At 45.9% G+C, this 19,482-nt stretch overlaps 1 protein-coding gene across 1 annotated transcript in view; it reads right to left on the bottom strand.

The window, feature by feature from the left end:
- The window catches only part of AP5Z1 (adaptor related protein complex 5 subunit zeta 1), a 121,628-nt gene extending 109,373 nt beyond the window's left edge, over positions 1–12,255 (bottom strand). The window contains exon 1 of the mRNA XM_069209975.1: positions 12,057–12,255. Coding sequence (XP_069066076.1) covers positions 12,057–12,097 — 41 coding nt within the window. The 5' untranslated portion in view covers positions 12,098–12,255. The remainder of the gene's footprint in view (positions 1–12,056) is intronic.
- Between the last annotated feature and the right edge of the window lie 7,227 nt (positions 12,256–19,482).

Genomic DNA, 19,482 nt, shown 5'->3' with positions numbered 1-19,482 from the left:
CCTCAGATTCCACCCTCAAGAGATTCTACTTTAAGCCAGTGGTGGATGTGGCTCATTTGGTGGTGAGCAAGCTTTAAACTAGTATAATCCTCGCCTCCGATCCAGACACAGAATGAAAAATGTCATAGCTGTCATAACGTAAAGTTTCAATTCTATTAAGGGTGTGGAGGCAAGGATTATTCCACCCAGGACCCTCCCTGTGACTAGTAAGTATGTATTTTGAAAAATCTAGCAGAAATGGTTATGGCAATGATAGAAGGGGATGCAGATGGTTATATGCTCATGCTGAGTATGTGATTTTAACTTAAACAATTATTTAGGACAAGTTACAGAGAGTGTTTCTATTTCCTAGGATCTGACAGTTCTAAACAAAATGGTTTAAGATCGTGCAATGACATACCTCAAGCAAGTATTCAAACACTTAAATTATCAAGCAATACAAATACGATTACACGCCTAGGGTAATAAGAAAGATAAATTCATGGCGGGATAAAGTCAGATCTTTACTGCACCTACTGATCCTTAAGCAATAAGGAAAGACTAATACTACATCAGGGTGCAAAACACGACACCCATTTACACTGAGCACCACATGCAGACCAATGCAACAATAGGGTACAACATACAAACCCCTTTTCTGTTTAGGGGTACATAACCACTTCACACCACACTCGTGCCAAAACACTAGGCATCTTCGGAAAATAACAATGATTGTCTTTCAGCCCTCGAAATGGGTCTCTTTCAACTCTCACTCATCGCCATACACAGAGCATCTTTGTAATGAGTATCTTAACCCGAGCTCATCCCCCGACAAGGCGTCTTGTGACCATAACAATGGGAGTCTTGCATCTGCACACTTTATAAAAGCACTCATGCAAAACTCACAACGCAACAGTAGGACTCTTGCATACTACAATTAGGAAAATACTTCCTCTCTATTACTCCACCCTCACAGATATATTCCAGCAAAAGCCCTTTAGCAAATCATTTCACCAAAAATTGACTACTATGTCATAGCACCATACTTTGAAATTCAGTATAGCATTAAGTAAAATACACTTGACAGCAAACAAAGAAAACAGCATTAAAAATTATTCTCCGGATGGTCAAGTCTTCCACCCCGGTGAGCGACTTCTCACCCAAACTCTTGCCAACAATACAGTCCTCTTCTCTGGTGAGCGACATCTCACCCGAACATCCAACACTACACAGCACTGACATTAAACTCAATGAAAGTCCGAATATTTCTTTAACTGGACATCACTTTGTATAAAAGCACCTCACGACAATTGCTTTATGGGTGCTGTTAGAAATGGCGTCTCCAGTTGGCTGTTGGTTTGCACCATGTCCAAGTAGGGACCCTAACTCTGGTCAGGATAAGGGAGATATCCACTCAGATAACCCCTGCTCACCCCCTTTGTAGCTTGGCACGAGCAGTCAGGCTTTTCTCAGAAGCAATGTGCAAAGGATCTGCACTTAAACACACAGTAACACAGTTAATACACTACAAAAGGACACCACACCAGTTTTAGAAAAACAGCCAATATTTATATTTATAAAACAAGACCAAATACGATAAAAATCTAACATATACCCAAGGGTAGGTCGATCCCCCTGCCGCTGCAGCTCCTCCAGCTCCTCCAGGTTCCTGAGACCCACCTCGCAGTAAGTACCCCCCACCTCCCAGCCCCTCGCCCTACCCCGCGCTACTCACCCTCTCTCCTGCTCCTGCTTCTTTTCTCCTTTTCTTCTTCTCTGTTCTTCCTCCTCGCTCCTCTTCTGTAATCTTCTTCTGTACTCTTCTTTTCCCCGTCTTCTCTCTTCTTCTGTGTGCTTCTCTGCCTCTCCTGTCACCTCTCTTCTTCTTCACCTTCTTCTGTGGTCTTCTGCCTGTCTTCTGCCTTCTGTTCTTCGTCTTCCGTATCTTCATCTGTGATCTTCTGCTCTTCTTTGATCTTCTGCTCTTCTGGTCTCCTGTTCTTCTGTTCTTCCGGTCTTCTGTTCTTCTGTTCTTCTGTTCTTCCGGTCTTCTGTTCGTCTGTTCTTCTGTTCTTCCGTCTTCTGTTCTTCAGTCTTCTGTTCTTCAGTCTTCTGTTCTTCAGTCTTCTGTTCTTCAGCTCTTCTGCCTCCTCCGTCTTCTTCTCCCCGCGCCTGCCCTCCTGCTCCTGCCTCATCCCCCTCCCTCACTCGCCTCCCCCTCTCTATCACCCCTATCTACCCCGTTCACTATCTACCTCCCTCACTCCTCCTATCTACCTATCTCTCTATCTATCTCACTATCTAACTCCCTCACTCTCCACCTCCTCCTATCTACCTATCTCTCTATCTCTCTATCTATCTATTTCTCTATCTATTTTCTCTATCTCTCCCCCCCTTCCCGCCACCCCCTCTATTACCTATCTTCCTATCCTCTCACTCTACCTCTCACCCTCACCCACCTCTACAACCCCCCTCCCCTATCTTCACAACCCTACTCCTATCTCTCTCCCTAATCTCCTAAACCTCCTAACACTCACCCCCCTCCACCCTTAAACCCCCCTCCCCCAGCTCTTCTCACTCTACCTGTCCCCCCTCCCTCTCGCTTTACCGCCGCGACTTCCTGCACGCCTCCCAGCTCCCATTCGCCCCCAGCTGACCCCTCCCCCCCTCCTACCTCATATGGCGACCGCTGCGCAGGCACGCCACTGGCGCGCCAGAGGCAAGCCCGTCTGCACCCGTCTGCGCCTGGCCCGCGCCCAGCGCCACGACCCCTGGACCCCAGCTCTCCCAAGCCCCGCTGATCCGCTACGACTCCACCACCCTCCACGCCCTCAACCCAGGGCGCACCAACTCCTGCTTCCAAGCTCACCCCAAACGCACCCATGGACCCTTCGCCTGCAACTCCTGCAAACGCATCTTCCACCATGCAACTACCACGACCACAAGCCCACGCGCCATCAACCACCTCAAGTGCATCCTGGTCAACGCTCGTTCCGTCCACAAGCATGCCGTTGAACTCTGGGACCTCCTGGACTCCACAGCACCGGACGTCGCCTTCATCACGGAGACCTGGATGAACGCCTCCTCTGCTCCAGACATCGCCACCGCCATCCCCGAAGGCTACAAGATCTCCAGAAAAGACCGCACCAACCAAGTAGGAGGAGGTATCGCCATTGTCTTCAAAGACTCCATCAGCGTCACCACCTCCACCGAAGACACCCCTCTCGCCGCTGAACACCTGCACTTTCAGATTCGCACCGACCCCAGGACCACCCTCAGAGGATCCCTCGTCTACCGTCCTCCCGGACCACGCGCCCCTTTCAGCGACGCCATCGCCGACTTCATCTCCCCGCACGCCCTCGCCTCGCCGGACTACATCCTCCTAGGCGACCTCAACTTCCATCTGGAACAAAACAACGACCCCAACACCACCACCCTGCTCGACAACCTCGCCAACCTCGGCCTCAAGCAACTGGTGAACACCGCCACCCACATCGCCGGACACACGCTTGACCCTATCTTCTCCGCCAGCAAACACGTCTTCTTCAGCCACACCTCCGCTCTACACTGGACCGACCACAGCTGTGTACATTTCACATTCCGACGCGAGACCCGCCACCTCCGCACTCAACCCATCCCTCGTCGACAGTGGAACAAAATCCCCGAAGAGCAACTCTTCTCCGCACTCGCCGCCAACCAACCCACCCTCACCACCGTCCCCAACGACGCAGCCCTCAGCCTCACGAACTGGATCTCCAACTGCGCAGACAACCTTGCTCCCCTCAAACGCACGCATCGACAGGCCAACACCAAAAAAACCTCTCTGGTTCTCTGACACCCTCAAAGAATCGAAGAAAACTTGTTGCGCCCTCGAGAAGGCCTGGCGCAAGGACCACACCGCTGACAACATGACCGCCATCAAGAACGTTACCCGCGAACACCACCACCTGATCCGCCCTGCCAAAAGGAACTTTTTTACCGACAGACTGGACAAAAACAGCCACAACAGCAGAGAACTTTTTAGCATTGTCAAGGAGTTCTCCAACCCCAACGCCAACGCCGTCACGCCCTCACAAGATCTGTGCAACTCCCTCGCCACCTTCTTCCATCGCAAGATCAGCGACCTCCACGACAGCTTCGGACACCAGACCCAACCAAGCATCACCGAACCCACACCTCCGACCATCACCCTCAACGACTGGACCCACATCAACACCGAAGAAACCAAAACCACCATGAACTCGATCCACTCCGGCGCTCCATCGGACCCCTGCCCTCACTTCATCTTCAATAAAGCCGACGACATCATCGCCCCGCACCTCCAGGCCGTCATCAACTCCTCTTTTTCTTCTGCTACCTTCCCCGAATGCTGGAAACACGCCGAAGTCAACGCACTACTAAAGAAACCTACGGCTGACCCGAGCGACCTGAAAAACTTCCGCCCCATCTCGCTCCTCCCCTTCCCCACCAAGGTAATAGAGAAGACCGTCAACAAACAGCTGACCACCTTCCTAGAAGACAACAACCTGCTCGACCCTTCACAAACCGGATTCCGAACCAACCACAGCACTGAAACCGCCCTCATCTCAGTCACAGACGACATCAGAACCCTGATGGACAACGGTGAAACAGTCGCCCTCATCCTCCTTGACCTCTCGGCTGCCTTCGACACCGTCTATCACCGCACCCTAATCACCCGCCTCCGCTCCACCGGGATCCAAGGCCAGGCCCTGGACTGGATCGCCTCCTTCCTCTCAAACCGCTCCCAAAGAGTCTACCTCCCTCCGTTTCACTCAGACCCCACCGAGATCATCTGCGGCGTACCTCAAGGGTCATCGCTCAGCCCGACACTCTTCAATGTCTACATGAGCCCCCTCGCCAACATCGTACGCAAGCACGACATCATCATCACCTCCTACGCCGACGACACCCAACTTATACTCTCCCTCACCAAGGACCCCGCCAGCGCCAAGACCAACCTACAAGAGGGCATGAAGGACGTCGCAGATTGGATGAGGCTCAGCCGCCTAAAGCTGAACTCTGACAAAACGGAAGTCCTCATCCTCGGCAACACCCCGTCTGCTTGGGACGACTCCTGGTGGCCCACGGCCCTCGGCACCGCACCGACCCCCGCAGACCACGCCCGCAACCTCGGCTTCATCTTGGACCCTCTTCTCACCATGACCAAGCAAGTCAACGCCGTGTCCTCCGCCTGCTTCCTCACCCTCCGCATGCTCCGCAAGATCTTCCGCTGGATCCCCGCCGACACTAGAAAAACCGTGACCCACGCCCTCGTCACGAGCCGCCTGGACTACGGCAACACCCTCTATGCTGGGACCACCGCCAAGCTCCAAAAACGCCTGCAACGTATTCAAAACGCCTCGGCCCGCCTCATCCTCGACGTACCCCGCAACAGCCACATCTCTGCACACCTGAGACACCTGCATTGGCTCCCAGTCAGCAAAAGGATCACCTTCCGACTTCTCACCCACGCACACAAAGCCCTCCACAACAAGGGACCGGATTACCTCAACCGTCGCCTCAGCTTCTACGCCCCCACCCGTCTCCTCCGTTCCTCGGGCCTCACGCTCGCTGCCGTCCCTCGCATCCGCCGCTCCACTGCGGGTGGGAGGTCCTTCTCCTTCCTGGCAGCCAAGACCTGGAACTCCCTCCCCACCAGCCTCAGGACCACCCAGGACCACTCCGCATTCCAGAGACTCCTAACAACCTGGCTTTTCGAGCAGCAGTAACGCCCCCCGCCCTTTTCCCCTAGCGCCTTGAGACCCACACGGATGAGTAGCGCGCTTTATAAATGTTAATGATTTGATTTGATATAGTAAGAAATATATGCATTCTGCAAGATGTACTCAAAAATACAGGTCCTTGAAGTCGATAGATCCACCAGGGGCTATCACAGCATCATGATCAACAAAACCAACAGTTCAGGACGGCTGCAGCGTCGGGAAGACCTGCAAACAGAACCTTTGGAATTGCAGGGCGTCGTGATCCTCGAGATGAGCTCCAGAGAGCGGCGTCGCTGGCGTGGCGGTGTCGGTTCTGGAGTCAGTGCGTCAGGCCCTTGAAGTCACACGCGTTGCAGATCGAATTCCAGGCTGATGAAGTCAGGAACGCTGGCGTGGATGGCACTGCAGCTGCGGTGCGAAGCAGGACAATGCGACGTGCGGCGCTGAAAGGTCACTGTCCAGGCAGCGGCTTGGTTACGGTCTTCTAGCAGAGTCAGTGAGACCAGGGCTGTGGTGTGAAGCGGGGCAGTACGACGTGAGGTGTCACCAGGTCACAATGCAGGCAGCAGCGGCGTCATTGCTGAAGCACTGTCGTCGGTAGGCCCAAGCCGGCGGTGTGGGATGGTGCTTCATGACCCTCACGAGCGGTGTCCACGGGCCGCGGTGCAGGCAGGGATGCCTGGTAACGACACTGGAGTTGATGGTGCTGGTGGACCAGGGCTGCGGTGAGGGACAGGACGGTGCTTCGTGTACTGCACAAGCGGTGTCCACAGGCCACAGTGCAGGCAGAGTCAGGGATGCCCAGGCTATGGTGTGAGCAAGGCAATGTTGGAGTGCGGGGCCCACAGGTCGCGGTGCGAGCAGTGGCTCAGTGAAATCGTCCGATCGCGGCCTCGGTGAGACCAGGGTCGCAGTGCGAAGCATGGCAGTGCGGCTCTGTGCGGTGTCGGCAGGACACAGTGCAGGCCGGCGGTGTCATTGGCTGCGTCGCAGTGGTTTCTCCTCTTGAACAGCACAAAACACACAGTTCCCAGTACTGCAGGTCGAGGAAACTGAAGTCTTTGGTGTCCCTGAGACTTCCAAAAGGAGGCAATCTCTACTCCAAGCCCTTGGAGAACTTTCTCAAGCAGGACACACAGCAAAGTTCACCCTTTGCACTCTTTTCAGGCAGAAACAGCAACTGCAGGCCAGTCCAGCAAAGCAACAGTACTCCTCCTCCAGCTCTTCAGCTCTTCTCCTGGGCAGATGTTCCTCTTGATTCCAGAAAGATTCTAAAAGTCTGGGGTTTTGGGTCCAATACTTATAACCCTTCCTGCCTTTGAATTGGCAAACTTCAAAGGAAAGTCTCAAGTGTTTGCAAGATCCTTCCTTGTCAAGGCCAGGCACCAGACACACACCAGAGGGTTGGAGACTGCATTGTGTGAGGATAGGCAAAGTCCTTTCAGGTGTAAGTGACCACTCCTCCATCTCATCAAGCTCAGATGGTTGATAAGGTTATGCAGGCTACACCCCAGCCCCCTTTGTGTCACTCTCTAGAGAGTGGTGCAACGAGCCCAACTGTCAATCTGACCCAGACAGGGAATCCACAAACAGGCAGAGTCACAGAAAGGTTTAAGCAAGAAAAAAAAGACTACTTTCTAAAAGGGGCATTTTCAAACACACAATTTAAAAACAACCCTTACCAAAAGATGTATTTTAAATTGTGAGTTCAGATACCCTAAACTCCACATTTCTATCTGCTCTCAAACGGAATCCACACTTTAATAATATTTATTCGCAGCCCCGTGTTAACTGATGAGAGATAGGCATTGCACAGTGAAAACCAAATTTAGAAGTATTTCACTCTTAGGACATGTAACACACATAAGTACATGTCCCGCCTTAAACCTACACCGCACCCTGTCCATTGGGCTACCTTAGGGGTGCCCTACATGTAGTAAAAGAGAAGGTTTAGGCCTGGTAAGTGGGTACAATTACCAGGTCGAATTGGCATTTTAAAACTGCACACAGACACTGCAGTGGCAGGTCTGAGCCACGTTTACAGGGCTACTAATGTGGGTTGCACACCTACAGCTGCAGGCCCACTAGCAGCATTTGATTTACAGGCCCTGGGTGCCTCTAATGCACTTTACTAGGGACTTACCAGTAAATCAAATATGCCAATCATGGATAAAGCAATCAACAGTACAATTTCCATAGGGAGCATTTGCACTTTAGCACTGATTAGCAGTGGTAAAGTGCACAGAGACAACAAACCAGCAAAAACAGAGTCCAGTACACCAAAAAAACAGGAGGTCAGAAGGCAAAAAGACATGAGGAAACACGCCAAAAAGCTGCCAGGTCTAACATGTTCTGAGGTTGCAAAAATTACTGTTCGTTTTGTTGAAAAACTGACCTCTTAACTCAGTAAGCACACACCTCTTCCAAGGCTTTGTATGTCAGACAACTGAAGCTGTCTTTATAGGACGACACATGCGCTACTCATGTTGCCTTTGTGCTTATGTGAGTACTGAACATCCAGTAGCAACATACACAGTCCCAGAGTAGCGGGACTCGTCATCACTGGAGCACCACTTACCATAACAGCACACACAGCTTCAGAATCACGGGACACGTAGTTGTTAAAGGAGCAGCACTACCAATAACAGGCCTCCTTTCTTGAATTAAAATAGGACAATCAGGGCTTACTTCCACGGATGTAGTGTAGCATGGTATTTCTTGCCCTCACTACAAGGGTTTGCGCCTGCGCGCAGACCCTGAGAAACTGCTCCATACGTGATAGAACTCTCCTGGTCTCTGTGCCAGGATTGCCTTCCACGAGCCCTCATGCTCCTTAAACAATGGTAAGGCACTTGCGCAACAGTCGCTGCTTGGTTCACTATCCATGAACCCTCACAGATTCTTTTGATGACAGTACATCCCTTGCGCTTCAGACATCATATCGCTTTCACGCACTACAGTAGTTGGTTTGTCATCCGCGACCCCTCACGGTTATTTTTGATGGCAGTACGGCTCTTGCGCTTCAAAGTGCAGCTGCCTCACTACAAAACAAAAACAAAAAATACCCTGCTCCCAAAACGGTACAAAAATCAAAAATTCTCATACAACAGTCCCCAAAATCTCTCACTGTTTGTTGCCAAACTTCTTCAAATTGAAATCTGCACTGCCCACGGGCGTCTTGAATGTTCCAGGGCCTTCTCGTTCACATCAGGTTCTAACCACGCTTCCAAAGGAACCCGTATATATCAAGTACTTTTAATCGGCGAACCTTTTAGTGCAACAGTGAACATACAGAGATCGGCAGTGACATTTCTTAGGCCTACCGTCTTTGATTAAATTGTCTGTGGACTGTCTGCTATAATAGACACTGGTGCGGCACAGAACGTTGTTTTGCTTATCTGTAGCTCTCTTTGTTTTATCAGTTTATAAGTTAGGTTTGCTTAATCTTCCAACTACAGCCGCTTCTCGCTTTCCTCAAACGTAGGTTCGTTTTCCAGTCGTTACCAGTGTTGTAAATAAGGATGGCTCTCTAGTAAGCAGGAAGTCAGGTAGCCAGTTAAAAGATGTAGATTTATTGAGATGAAGTTTCTTAAGTAACAAGTTACAAGTAAATAGGTAAATTAGTCAAATGCCCCACCAGGAGCAGCGTCCTACTGCTCAGCCCACTTTCTCCAACTACCACTCTCTACACTAAAGCACCCTTTAACATTCCATTTCATCACACACACTGGCTGAGTGGCAGGTACTGATTAACCATAGCGGGGATGTATTATAACAACACATATCTCTACCCACCTTAGACTAGAACTGTTCTTTCCTTTCTGAACGCAGCTGCATAATTTGCATTGGAACAATGCTACTGTTGATCTAGGAGGCATCTTGATGTGTGCCAAGTGAGTAGGGGTCTTCTGTTGTTTAATGGCTTCATGATCGCACTAGCACTAGTGTCGGTTCATACCAAGATAACAGCCAAATTGATTCTAATGAAACCCAAACTGACTGGAAAACAGACAACCGTATCATACAAGTTCCACTAGCTATCTGGCCCACATGCATTATTGGGTAAAATAAAGTTTCCATTGCCTAAATTGATCCGATCCAGGGTCCTTGAACAGGGACACCAACCTCAATTCACGCCCATTAGCTGACATACAAGCATGGGTTCTGCAACTGGAAGTACCCAGAATCTTGAGAACCTGGAAGTAATCTAGGAGGAAACCGTAGTTAACACTGGCCATCAATCTGCCACATGTCATGCTTTGGAGAATAATCACATTCCTATGAACTGCACAACAAATATATCTGATAAGAATCCTACTGATTGCACTCCTAGATTACTACAACATGATTTACACAAATCTTCCTAAAACAAGTTTAAGAATCAGCCTACCCAGTTGTACCTTGACCAGGGAAAACAGCATCATATTAAACTAGCCATGAAACAACTCCACTGGGTCTCGTTGCAGGCAAAAATTAAGTGTAAAACTCTATGCATTATTCACAAGTCTTGCTGTGATAGGGAACTTGGACGTATTCTGAATAGAAAATCCCATGACAAAGATTCCAGGAATCTCTTCTCAACTGCAGCTCATCTCTCCAAGCAACGATCCTTCAAATGGTTACAACACTGTGTGAATCAGAGTTCAAGGATCAACATTCTGGAACAGTCTTGGCCCTTAATTAAGGACAGAATCAAACTACATTCTTTTAGGAAACTTCTCAAAACCAAAGTATTTAAAAGATCATTCTTCCGTGAGACTGTCCAGGGAAGCATGTAAAGCACGGCATATACTGAACCCTACTCACACATAGCTGCATACATTAATTCACACTCTCAACTGTTTTACTAATTTAATTGTGCGCTCTGGACAAAACACAAACAGAAGTACTGTATAAGACATATTGGGGCATTCACTTTTACATTCTGTTAAAATAAACAATATTATTGTGTAGTTAAGTGCTTATATATAATGAAGTTACAATGAACAACAGTTTGTATATGGATCCGTTGAGGTTTCAGGTAAAAGGACCTTTAGAGCTTTGACTAAAGTTGTAGGTGAGGGACAAAAAAAATGCTTCAAATCCGCTACTTTTGGACACACTTGATACTGGAGGAGTCCCCGTCCACCTTGAGATTTGTCTTCGAACAAGAAATGCATCCGCAAACCTAGAGGGAAGCTTGGCCTCTCAAATCCCTCACCTGAAGGATAACTGGAACAGTCATTAGGGTGTAACAACTATGCATTGTATTGTATTGTATTTGCATTTATGTAGCACCTATAACCGCTGACGAGTCTTTGAAGTCTTTGAAGAGCTTTATGCTGCTCAACACCCAAGATTAATGGTTACTACAGTGTTACTGTTGTGGCTAATTGTCACTGTAGGTTATCGGGATTAGTTTTGGGGGCTCAAGCAAACTATTCCAGTTTCTTTGTGGCAGAATAGACTTTGTGGTTCATGGACATGGTTGATGGTGTTAAAAAGGAAGCTAGCTAGATTAGCTATTTTTATGTTGTAACTGTCTGACTTTCAAAAACAGAGAGGTTATGATCTTTAAAATTAATAATAGCCCCACTGCAGAAATACATTAATAGATATTTAAAAAACAGACACGTGCCTAAAAGTAGGTTATGCCCTGAACAGGCTTGCAGAGAATGGAAAGAAAATCGCCATGTGAAATACAAAAAAGTGAGGCAATCAGAATTTTTAAGTAAAGGTCAGTGTTTCATACACGGTTTGCAATATAAAGGATGCTCCTGAAAGGACATACAATTTAAGGATGCAAGGCTGTAGAAAGAAACAGCATTATTTGCATTGGAGATAGTGCTAGATGAGGCACTTTTGACAGACAATGGAATTAGGTAAAGTCTATCTGCTACTAGGCTATCACTAGACCACCACTCTTGGAAATTCAGGTGACCAGCTCAATCGCTGAAAGAGTAAAGTGATTGCTGAGGTTCATATGGGGAAATTCTGAGATCTTAAGCTTGTGTACCGAAGAAGCACTAACCTCAGTATCTTATATGGACAAACAATGAAAAGGAAATACTGCAACTGTAGATTCTGTCGTAACGTGGGGAGGATGTAGTCGCTAAACAGCATCTGTCACCTCCCAATAATGTCACCCTAAAGCAGACTCAATCCTTCTGGTCTAGAGAAGGAGAGTCACTCACCAGAGATGATGTTACTCCCTAAAGCTCAGCCACTTTAACAGAAGGCTCAGTCACCAGCTAAACGCCTTCTCCAGACGTCCAGCGCTATCCAACAGTCGACATTACCATTCTGGTGAAAAACAAGGACTACTTGGTAAGGATGAAGAATCGGGGCTGTTACCTGGCTTGCCTGAGAAAGCTCTCTGCTGCCGCCGTAAACATGACAGCGACACCTTTCGTAAAAGTTCCACATCAAGGCGACCGATGCCCTATTTCTAGTCTCAGCATCTGCACTTCCCGTTGCACAGCGTAGAGTTGAAAATACTCGTGACTACTACTGGGGACACCTGTTTTTTTACAGCAGCTGGATGGCTGACACTGACTACAGAAAAATAGAGAGGGGACTAAGAAGGGTCAGGCAGTTGCGAAGCGCGGATCTGGCGGCCATCTTGAAATGGAGAAATATAGTATCAGATCACAGAAAGTCCCAAAGACAAAAGAAGTAATGCAATATTATTTCGGTCACGGACCAAAATAAAGAGACATGTTAAGAAATCCAGTTTCACAGTTTAGGATCTGGCCTCTATTCCTAAAAAGATTCGCTATTTTTTGTGCATAGGGTGTTGCTACAAATATGGATTTATACAATATTTATAAGACCCCAGTAAACGTTGTATACTATTTACACAAAAATCCCACTCCTCAATTGAATATATTAGGTAGTTCTGAGCAGCAAATCAAGACTATGGAGCAATTGAAGTTGGCTACTCATGTGCAGTGTTTTCACAAAAGATTTGCTGGCAGCGATCAGAGACGTTTATCATGTGCGGAGCCTGCATCCTCAACGTCACCGTAGAGTTGTTTTAAATTGAGTAGAAGAGGTTTTTTGTGCTCGGAGGCTGTTCTTTCCTATTACGGTGACTAATAAATACAAACATAGTTGCCAAGGTATCAGTTTTATCACGTCTTGCATTTTCACATTTGAATGCCTTAAGGGCAGTGCTGGAATTGAAGAAAAAAACATACTCCAGGAACCCATAAGTTGGGGGTCAAGGTGTGCAGAGGAAAGGAGGCAGAACCAAGATGGGTTGAGTTTGAAAAACAGATTCTAACAGTGAATTTATATATTTATTTTAAAAAATCTGCAAGGAAATTGGCAACATGGACAAATGTGATAGTGGATCTGTTCTAGCTTATCTAATTGGTCACAAAGAGGCTGCATTTTTAAACATCTTCTAGCGTTAAGACACCAGTTGCAAAGATCTTTCTATTATAGCACAGATGTCTATTTACAGGCATCAAGGAGCTGCACGCAAGTCCTGGTTTTAAATCCTTGTTGTGTTTCTTTGATCAATATGTTTTTATTCTAATACTTCAAAGAAGGGTTCTTTTGAGAAGCTATAAAGCCTTGTTAGTACAGACAGCTCCAATCATTGCGTTATGCTTTATTTCCAGCCTTTGAGTTTCCCCCGGCCATTAACTACAATGTCTACAATTATGGACGATATATGATTCCTACACCTTATTCCCTCATTCTCTTATGGAACATTTCTTGTACATTGCTTTACACACTTGTATGGCGTATTGTGTCTCTGTGTCATGTAAAGTGTTCCGGCACACTACACTGTGATCAGTGGCACTATAAAGCTAAATAAAATATAAATTAGTAGGTGCCATCTAAATCGTTAGTTGTGTAATTACTCTTACACATAGATATAGCATGCATTCTTGCAGTGCAGGCACATCTCTTAAACTGGGTGGGGTGGCTGAACAAAGTGAAAAGCCTGCCCCAAGTCATAGTTTCTCTAAAGTACTTTTGAAGTGACAAGTTGTGTTCCTGTGTTTCTTTCCATGGTGCACCAACATGGTGTAGATGTTAGACTCGCTCTCAGTTAAGATGATACTTCAACAATAGAACATCTGATGGCCTTTTAATTAAGAATTGTGTTTGTACTCTGCTGGAAGTCAAAAGAAGAAAGCCCCCCTCATCACAGCCAAGTTGCTGCTCCAAAATAATGGTCAACAAGCGGGTGCTGCTGAACTGTGTCCTGGTATCGAAAAATTACACCAGGGCAAATTCAGCATATTTCACTGAGTCTGCCAGATCCGGCCCAGAAATAGCTGCTGGAACTGGGATCCAGTGCGACCCCCCTACTTTCTGGCAGTGCTTATGTGTGGCACTTTATCACATGTACAAAAAGCCATTTATTATGGGATAACTTACAGAAATTAATCAATTGTGTATAATATTCTAGAAATTGCCTCGGAATAGCCATGTATCTTCTGGAGCATTTTCATCCTTCGCATAAATCAATGCTCATTGAGGCCGACGGAACTTTGGATCCTATGACAGGGTGTGGTAGAACCATGCAACTCAAATGTAATACAAACCAATTAAGTTAAACTGTATGACCCATTAAGCCATACAAGGAAATCTCCAGTCAGGAATAAAGTTAGGGGATTTATTACAAACTCAAGCTGAAAGTCATGTAGACAACTCTCAAGACAAAATTATAAAGATACAGAATCGCCAAGGGTTGCCCAACTCAACAAAATAAATTTAAGGCAAACTAACATTAATAAAACTAAGCATTCAATGAGGAAAGTAGAAAACATTAACAAAATTAGTTGTGATATAGAAATCACATGTTGCTCAGGCTTAGAAAGCATAGGTCAGTTTCAATGCATCAAAGTTATAGTTTATAGCTGGGCAAAGGGAATCCCTTCCATAGCCAAATTAAGGATTAACATGTGTGAGGCGAAAAACATGCAGATAAAAGACAAAAAGGAGAAAAATAATTTGGAAAAAGGTAATCTCGGGCAACAAAGAACTAACTAAGGTGGGCAAAAGTTAGGTAAAAAGGGAAAGTGTCAGCATGCCAGAATCTCGATCACGAGTCTTCTACAAGTGTTAGGGAGAAAATCCATATTATTTTGAAAGAGCATCATCCGATAGTAATTGATAACACCACTCCAAGTTGCAACACCCACATCCTTTCCTATCCTTTCTGTCATGGGAACCTCATTCATCCATGTAGCTCCACACAGGATTGAAACATTTGTATAATTTGTTAGTCCATTGCTCAGGATGTTCCAAACTCAAGGACATTGTTACACTTTCTTTCTGTGTCTAAGCAGTAGGGCTGATTACCAAAGCTAGTCTTCTCATAGGGATGAAGTCTGAAAGAAAGCTCATGTTATAAAAATGAATCAGCATTTCCTGCACAGTCATGACATACAAGACTAACAGGCCTCACTGAAGCTAATGCATGTGAATTAAAGCAATACATTTAATTTGTTTTATTAAACACATTTTTAGTGTGCAAACATATACATTCAAGATTAATAATGCTTAAATAATATGCATGTTACATTCACTTTAAATTGAAAAACTCTGCTAATGCATTTCAATTGATATAACACAGAACTGCATTTCTCTATTTTTGCACACATATTTAAATCATTAATCTTTAGAAATGTAATATTGTTTCAATACATTATGTTAGTCTAAGGTCCTAATTATAACATGATATCAATTAAATCTTGGAAACATTTGATTTATAAGCAATACCACCAGTGTTTCTAACACTAGTCTAAACAAATGCACAGTTAGGATGATTTCTAGTGGCATCTTTCTACATCCAAACTATTCCTACTTTGGTTAACATAATGCACAAAAGAACATTGGAATGTTTGGAGCTCCATTGGATACAATGGAGTGCTCTGGGGTTCTAATGGCTGGTAGAAGCCCGAGCCTTGGAATTCCAATGTTCTTTGTTCACAGCAATAGATGTGAACCAAGGCCTCACAGAGCCCGCGGGGATTTCAATTCCATTGGGCTCCATGAAGCCTTTGTTTTAATTATTAGAACATGCTACCTTCTAGTAGGGATTGGTCTAATGGCCTTACAGCCCTTCGTAACAGGGCTATTACAGCAATTAAAGCAGCACTTCCTTGTTAAAGGCCCTAGCCTTCGGCTTTGGCCTTTAACGCTGGAGCAGGCCTTTAATGGCCAGTATAGCCCGCTACGGCTATTTAGTGTCACATATGGATGACTTCTGTGACATGAGGGACATCATAAAATTATCAACATATCAGTCTTCCCTTTGATGGTGAATCTGGCCATCACAAAAGACTCCAACTCACATTTTAATGAGACAGCTCAAAATTTCAGAGGCTTATTCAGATAAGGCCTTCTGTAGTCCTCTAACCGCTTAAGGTTACACTAATATATACTTCTCCTAATCTCCATTTCAATCTCCTCCCTTCCCTGTCTATTCCTTGCTCTCTTTTCTTTCAGCCTTTTGATCATTTTATACAGACCAAACGCAACCAGGGCCCACAAAGCTATTATCAACATGGATCTCAAAATGGTTCCCAAATTCCTCCTCCCAAATTTCCAAAACACTTTCCAATGGCTGAAAAAACATTACCAATGGCTTCATAAGCACTTTTTGCTATTAACTCTTTCTGGGCCTTTTTCAGGTCAGTCATGTTTGCAGTGTATTTTCTTATCTCTTTACGGTTGTCAGGTATGTAACTGCAACATTGTTGCACATGTAACATTTTGCAAACTCTGCCTTCTTTTGTGAGGCATATGTGTAACACAAGGTAGGTGATTTTGCAAAACCATTTATCTCATAGCAACCATTTCTGTGTCCATTAACAAAATGGCACCTGCGGTGTCAGTAGATAACTTATCTACTATTGTTGACAACTTTCTAATCTTGATGTCATTCAAGATCACACCAACTGATGGAATTATTGCACCAAAATGGCACCTACAATTTCTGAAGCATTAGCTCCTCTTTTGTCTGTGGAGTTTGATGTCTCACCCCAGAATGAATCATTAACATGGTTCACATGTTGCACCTTTGGAAAAACTACTTCCAGGTACCATACCGGCCTTTCAGCAGCTTGTAATAGGTGTTTTTTTCCACACATAATATCAACAGCTGAAATGGCGGGATCCTGTCCATTTAGCGTGAAGGTCCAAACACTATTAAACAAAAACACGTTTACATCAATTAGTTCCTACAAAAAGTGTGCCAGTCTTTGATCTACGTCTATATACACCTAATTTCCCTATATGTTACCAATCTAAGGCCAGGAATCCTTGATTTCCAGCCACTAAATGTGTTGCATCCTTTTCCCAATTTTATAAAACTATTCCCTTTCCTATTTTAGATTTCATAGCTATTCTCCTGTCCTCAACTTGTCCAATAAACTCCTTTTCTACTGGGCTAAGAATGTAGGTCAAAATGTTATTATGAGCATAAACTGTTCCAAATGTGAACGTCGGTTCAAAGAAAACTCCCACTGTGTCAATGTTTTTCATCTTTGCAATATTGCACAAATGCTTCATGATGGGGAAAATTGAAAACACTAGGTCTTAATTTGAATAGAAGTATTGATAATAATCCTGTTGATATAACAAAGTAAATAAAAAACTTCAAGAAATTCCATAGGTTGGGGTGAACTATAACATGTGTTTCCTTCCCTTACTGATGAAGGCAACTGTGTACAAATGTAGTTATCTCTAGCTTCCATGGTGTCTACGTACTCATAAATAAGTCTACAATACGCATCTGCAGATAGATCACCTCTAGAACCATCAATGTGTAAATAGTTCTAATTTTTATGCAGGGGATTCTGATTTGCAATGGAATATGCTAATTTCAGGGCACTTGTGGGTGTAACTTTCTCTGAATCATTTGCTATGGGTAAACTCAATCCAATGAGCATTAATGTAATCATATTTTGTCACTAATACTAAACCTATGCATATGTATTTGCAGTGACTACCTCTATTTCTATTCAACTCCATGATTCCAGACCAAAAATCCAAATTCAAAAATCAAAAACAAAAAACAAAAATGCAAAGTGGCTTTAGGATACCACTGTCTTTTTTAAGTCCCTTTATTTGTGAGCAAAGCAATAATCAAATATAGGTCCTCATTATGACATTGGCGATAAATCCTGCTTGCCACCGCAGTAACGGCCGCCAACATACTGTCACGGAGGCGAACATCTGTTCGCCATATTATCACACACTAAACCGACAGAATACTGCCACAAACACATATCCGCCAGACCAAAGGTAAGTGGTAAAGTGTCAGTAGGAACACCCATACAGTCACGCCAACAAAACACCCGCCACAATATGAAGAATCACCAAGGCGGACATTCAACGGAGGTAAACCATTGGGGTATACACTGGCAGGGTCAGAATGGCCACCCAAATACAATACAACACAACATTGGCCAATACCAAAAACACACACCTGACACTAATACACTTACCCACAGCACTATAAAACACACACCCACATTACCCACAACCCTTTATGAACATGACAAATAGCCATGCGATAGACATGCAAATCACAGACACAACACCCATCCATCCGTCACGCACCCCAAACCCCACCATATTATTCAATACCCTCTGCACAACACACACAATGACACCCATGTCCCCACAAAGGCACCCCTGTTTCACAGATGAGGAGTTGCGGGTCATGGTGGAGGAAATAGTCTGGGTAGAGCCACAGCTGTTTTTAGCACAGGTACAGCAAATATCCATTGCAAGGAATCTGGATCTATGGCGGAGAATTGTGGATCGGGTGAACACCGCGGGACAGCACCCAAGAACAATGGACGACATCAGGAAGAGGTGGAACGACCTACAGGGGAAGGTACATTCCATGGCAGCAAGGCACCAGCTCACTATCCAGAGGACTGGCAGTGGACCCTCACCTTCTCCCACACAGATGACAGCATAGGAGGAGCAAGTCTTGGCAATACTGCATCCTGAGGGACTCACTGGAGTAGCCGGAGGACTGGACACTGGTGGGTCAATATTTACCACCTATTACCCCCCCCATACCTGCCTGCCATCTCACCTCCTCACCCTGACTCCCATCACTCTACTCCATCCCACACAGTGCACCTACACATTTGACTAACCCCATTGCCAAGCCCTGCATGCCAAAACAACTGCATGTACACCCCTCCCAGCCCTGCATGTACACCCACCACCAATGCATGCACAGCATGGAGAACTAATAATCACACAATACATCACCATAGATCAACAAAGGTGGCAGGGCAACAGCAAAGATATTTTAGAAGCTAGGGATGTAGAATATGTCACAGACATAAAGCATAATACAACACTTACAACCCGCAGGTGTCCCAGCCAATCCCAGCGGCAAGGAGGTGCCACGGCTATCCAGTCCCCCAATAGAAGATGCCCCCAGTGATGACAGTAACTCTGGACATCTGGATTAGGATGAACTTCCTGGCCCATCAGGAACCACTGGTCAGTCGGCCACCAAGCCCACTCCCAGTCCACCACAGAGCCTCCCCCCTCAGTATCCAACACCACAGCATCCACCCAACATCCCCACACCTCTGTCCCCAGGGCATGTCAATCAGCAGTGTGCCCACCTGTACAGGGACCACAGTTCACACCTCACAGCCAAGACAATCAGGGTCCTGGGGTCAGTGGCAGTGGGAACACCATTTAGGGGACACAGGCATAGGGGGACAGGGACACTGGGAGGACAGCTGTGCGCCAGGGGGAGGACAGGCCCAGGGAACCG

Source organism: Pleurodeles waltl, chromosome 10 (assembly GCF_031143425.1).
Source record: "Pleurodeles waltl isolate 20211129_DDA chromosome 10, aPleWal1.hap1.20221129, whole genome shotgun sequence".
In the NCBI taxonomy this organism is placed as follows: Eukaryota; Metazoa; Chordata; class Amphibia; order Caudata; family Salamandridae; genus Pleurodeles; species Pleurodeles waltl.
This window is presented reverse-complemented; position numbering and strand designations above follow the sequence as displayed.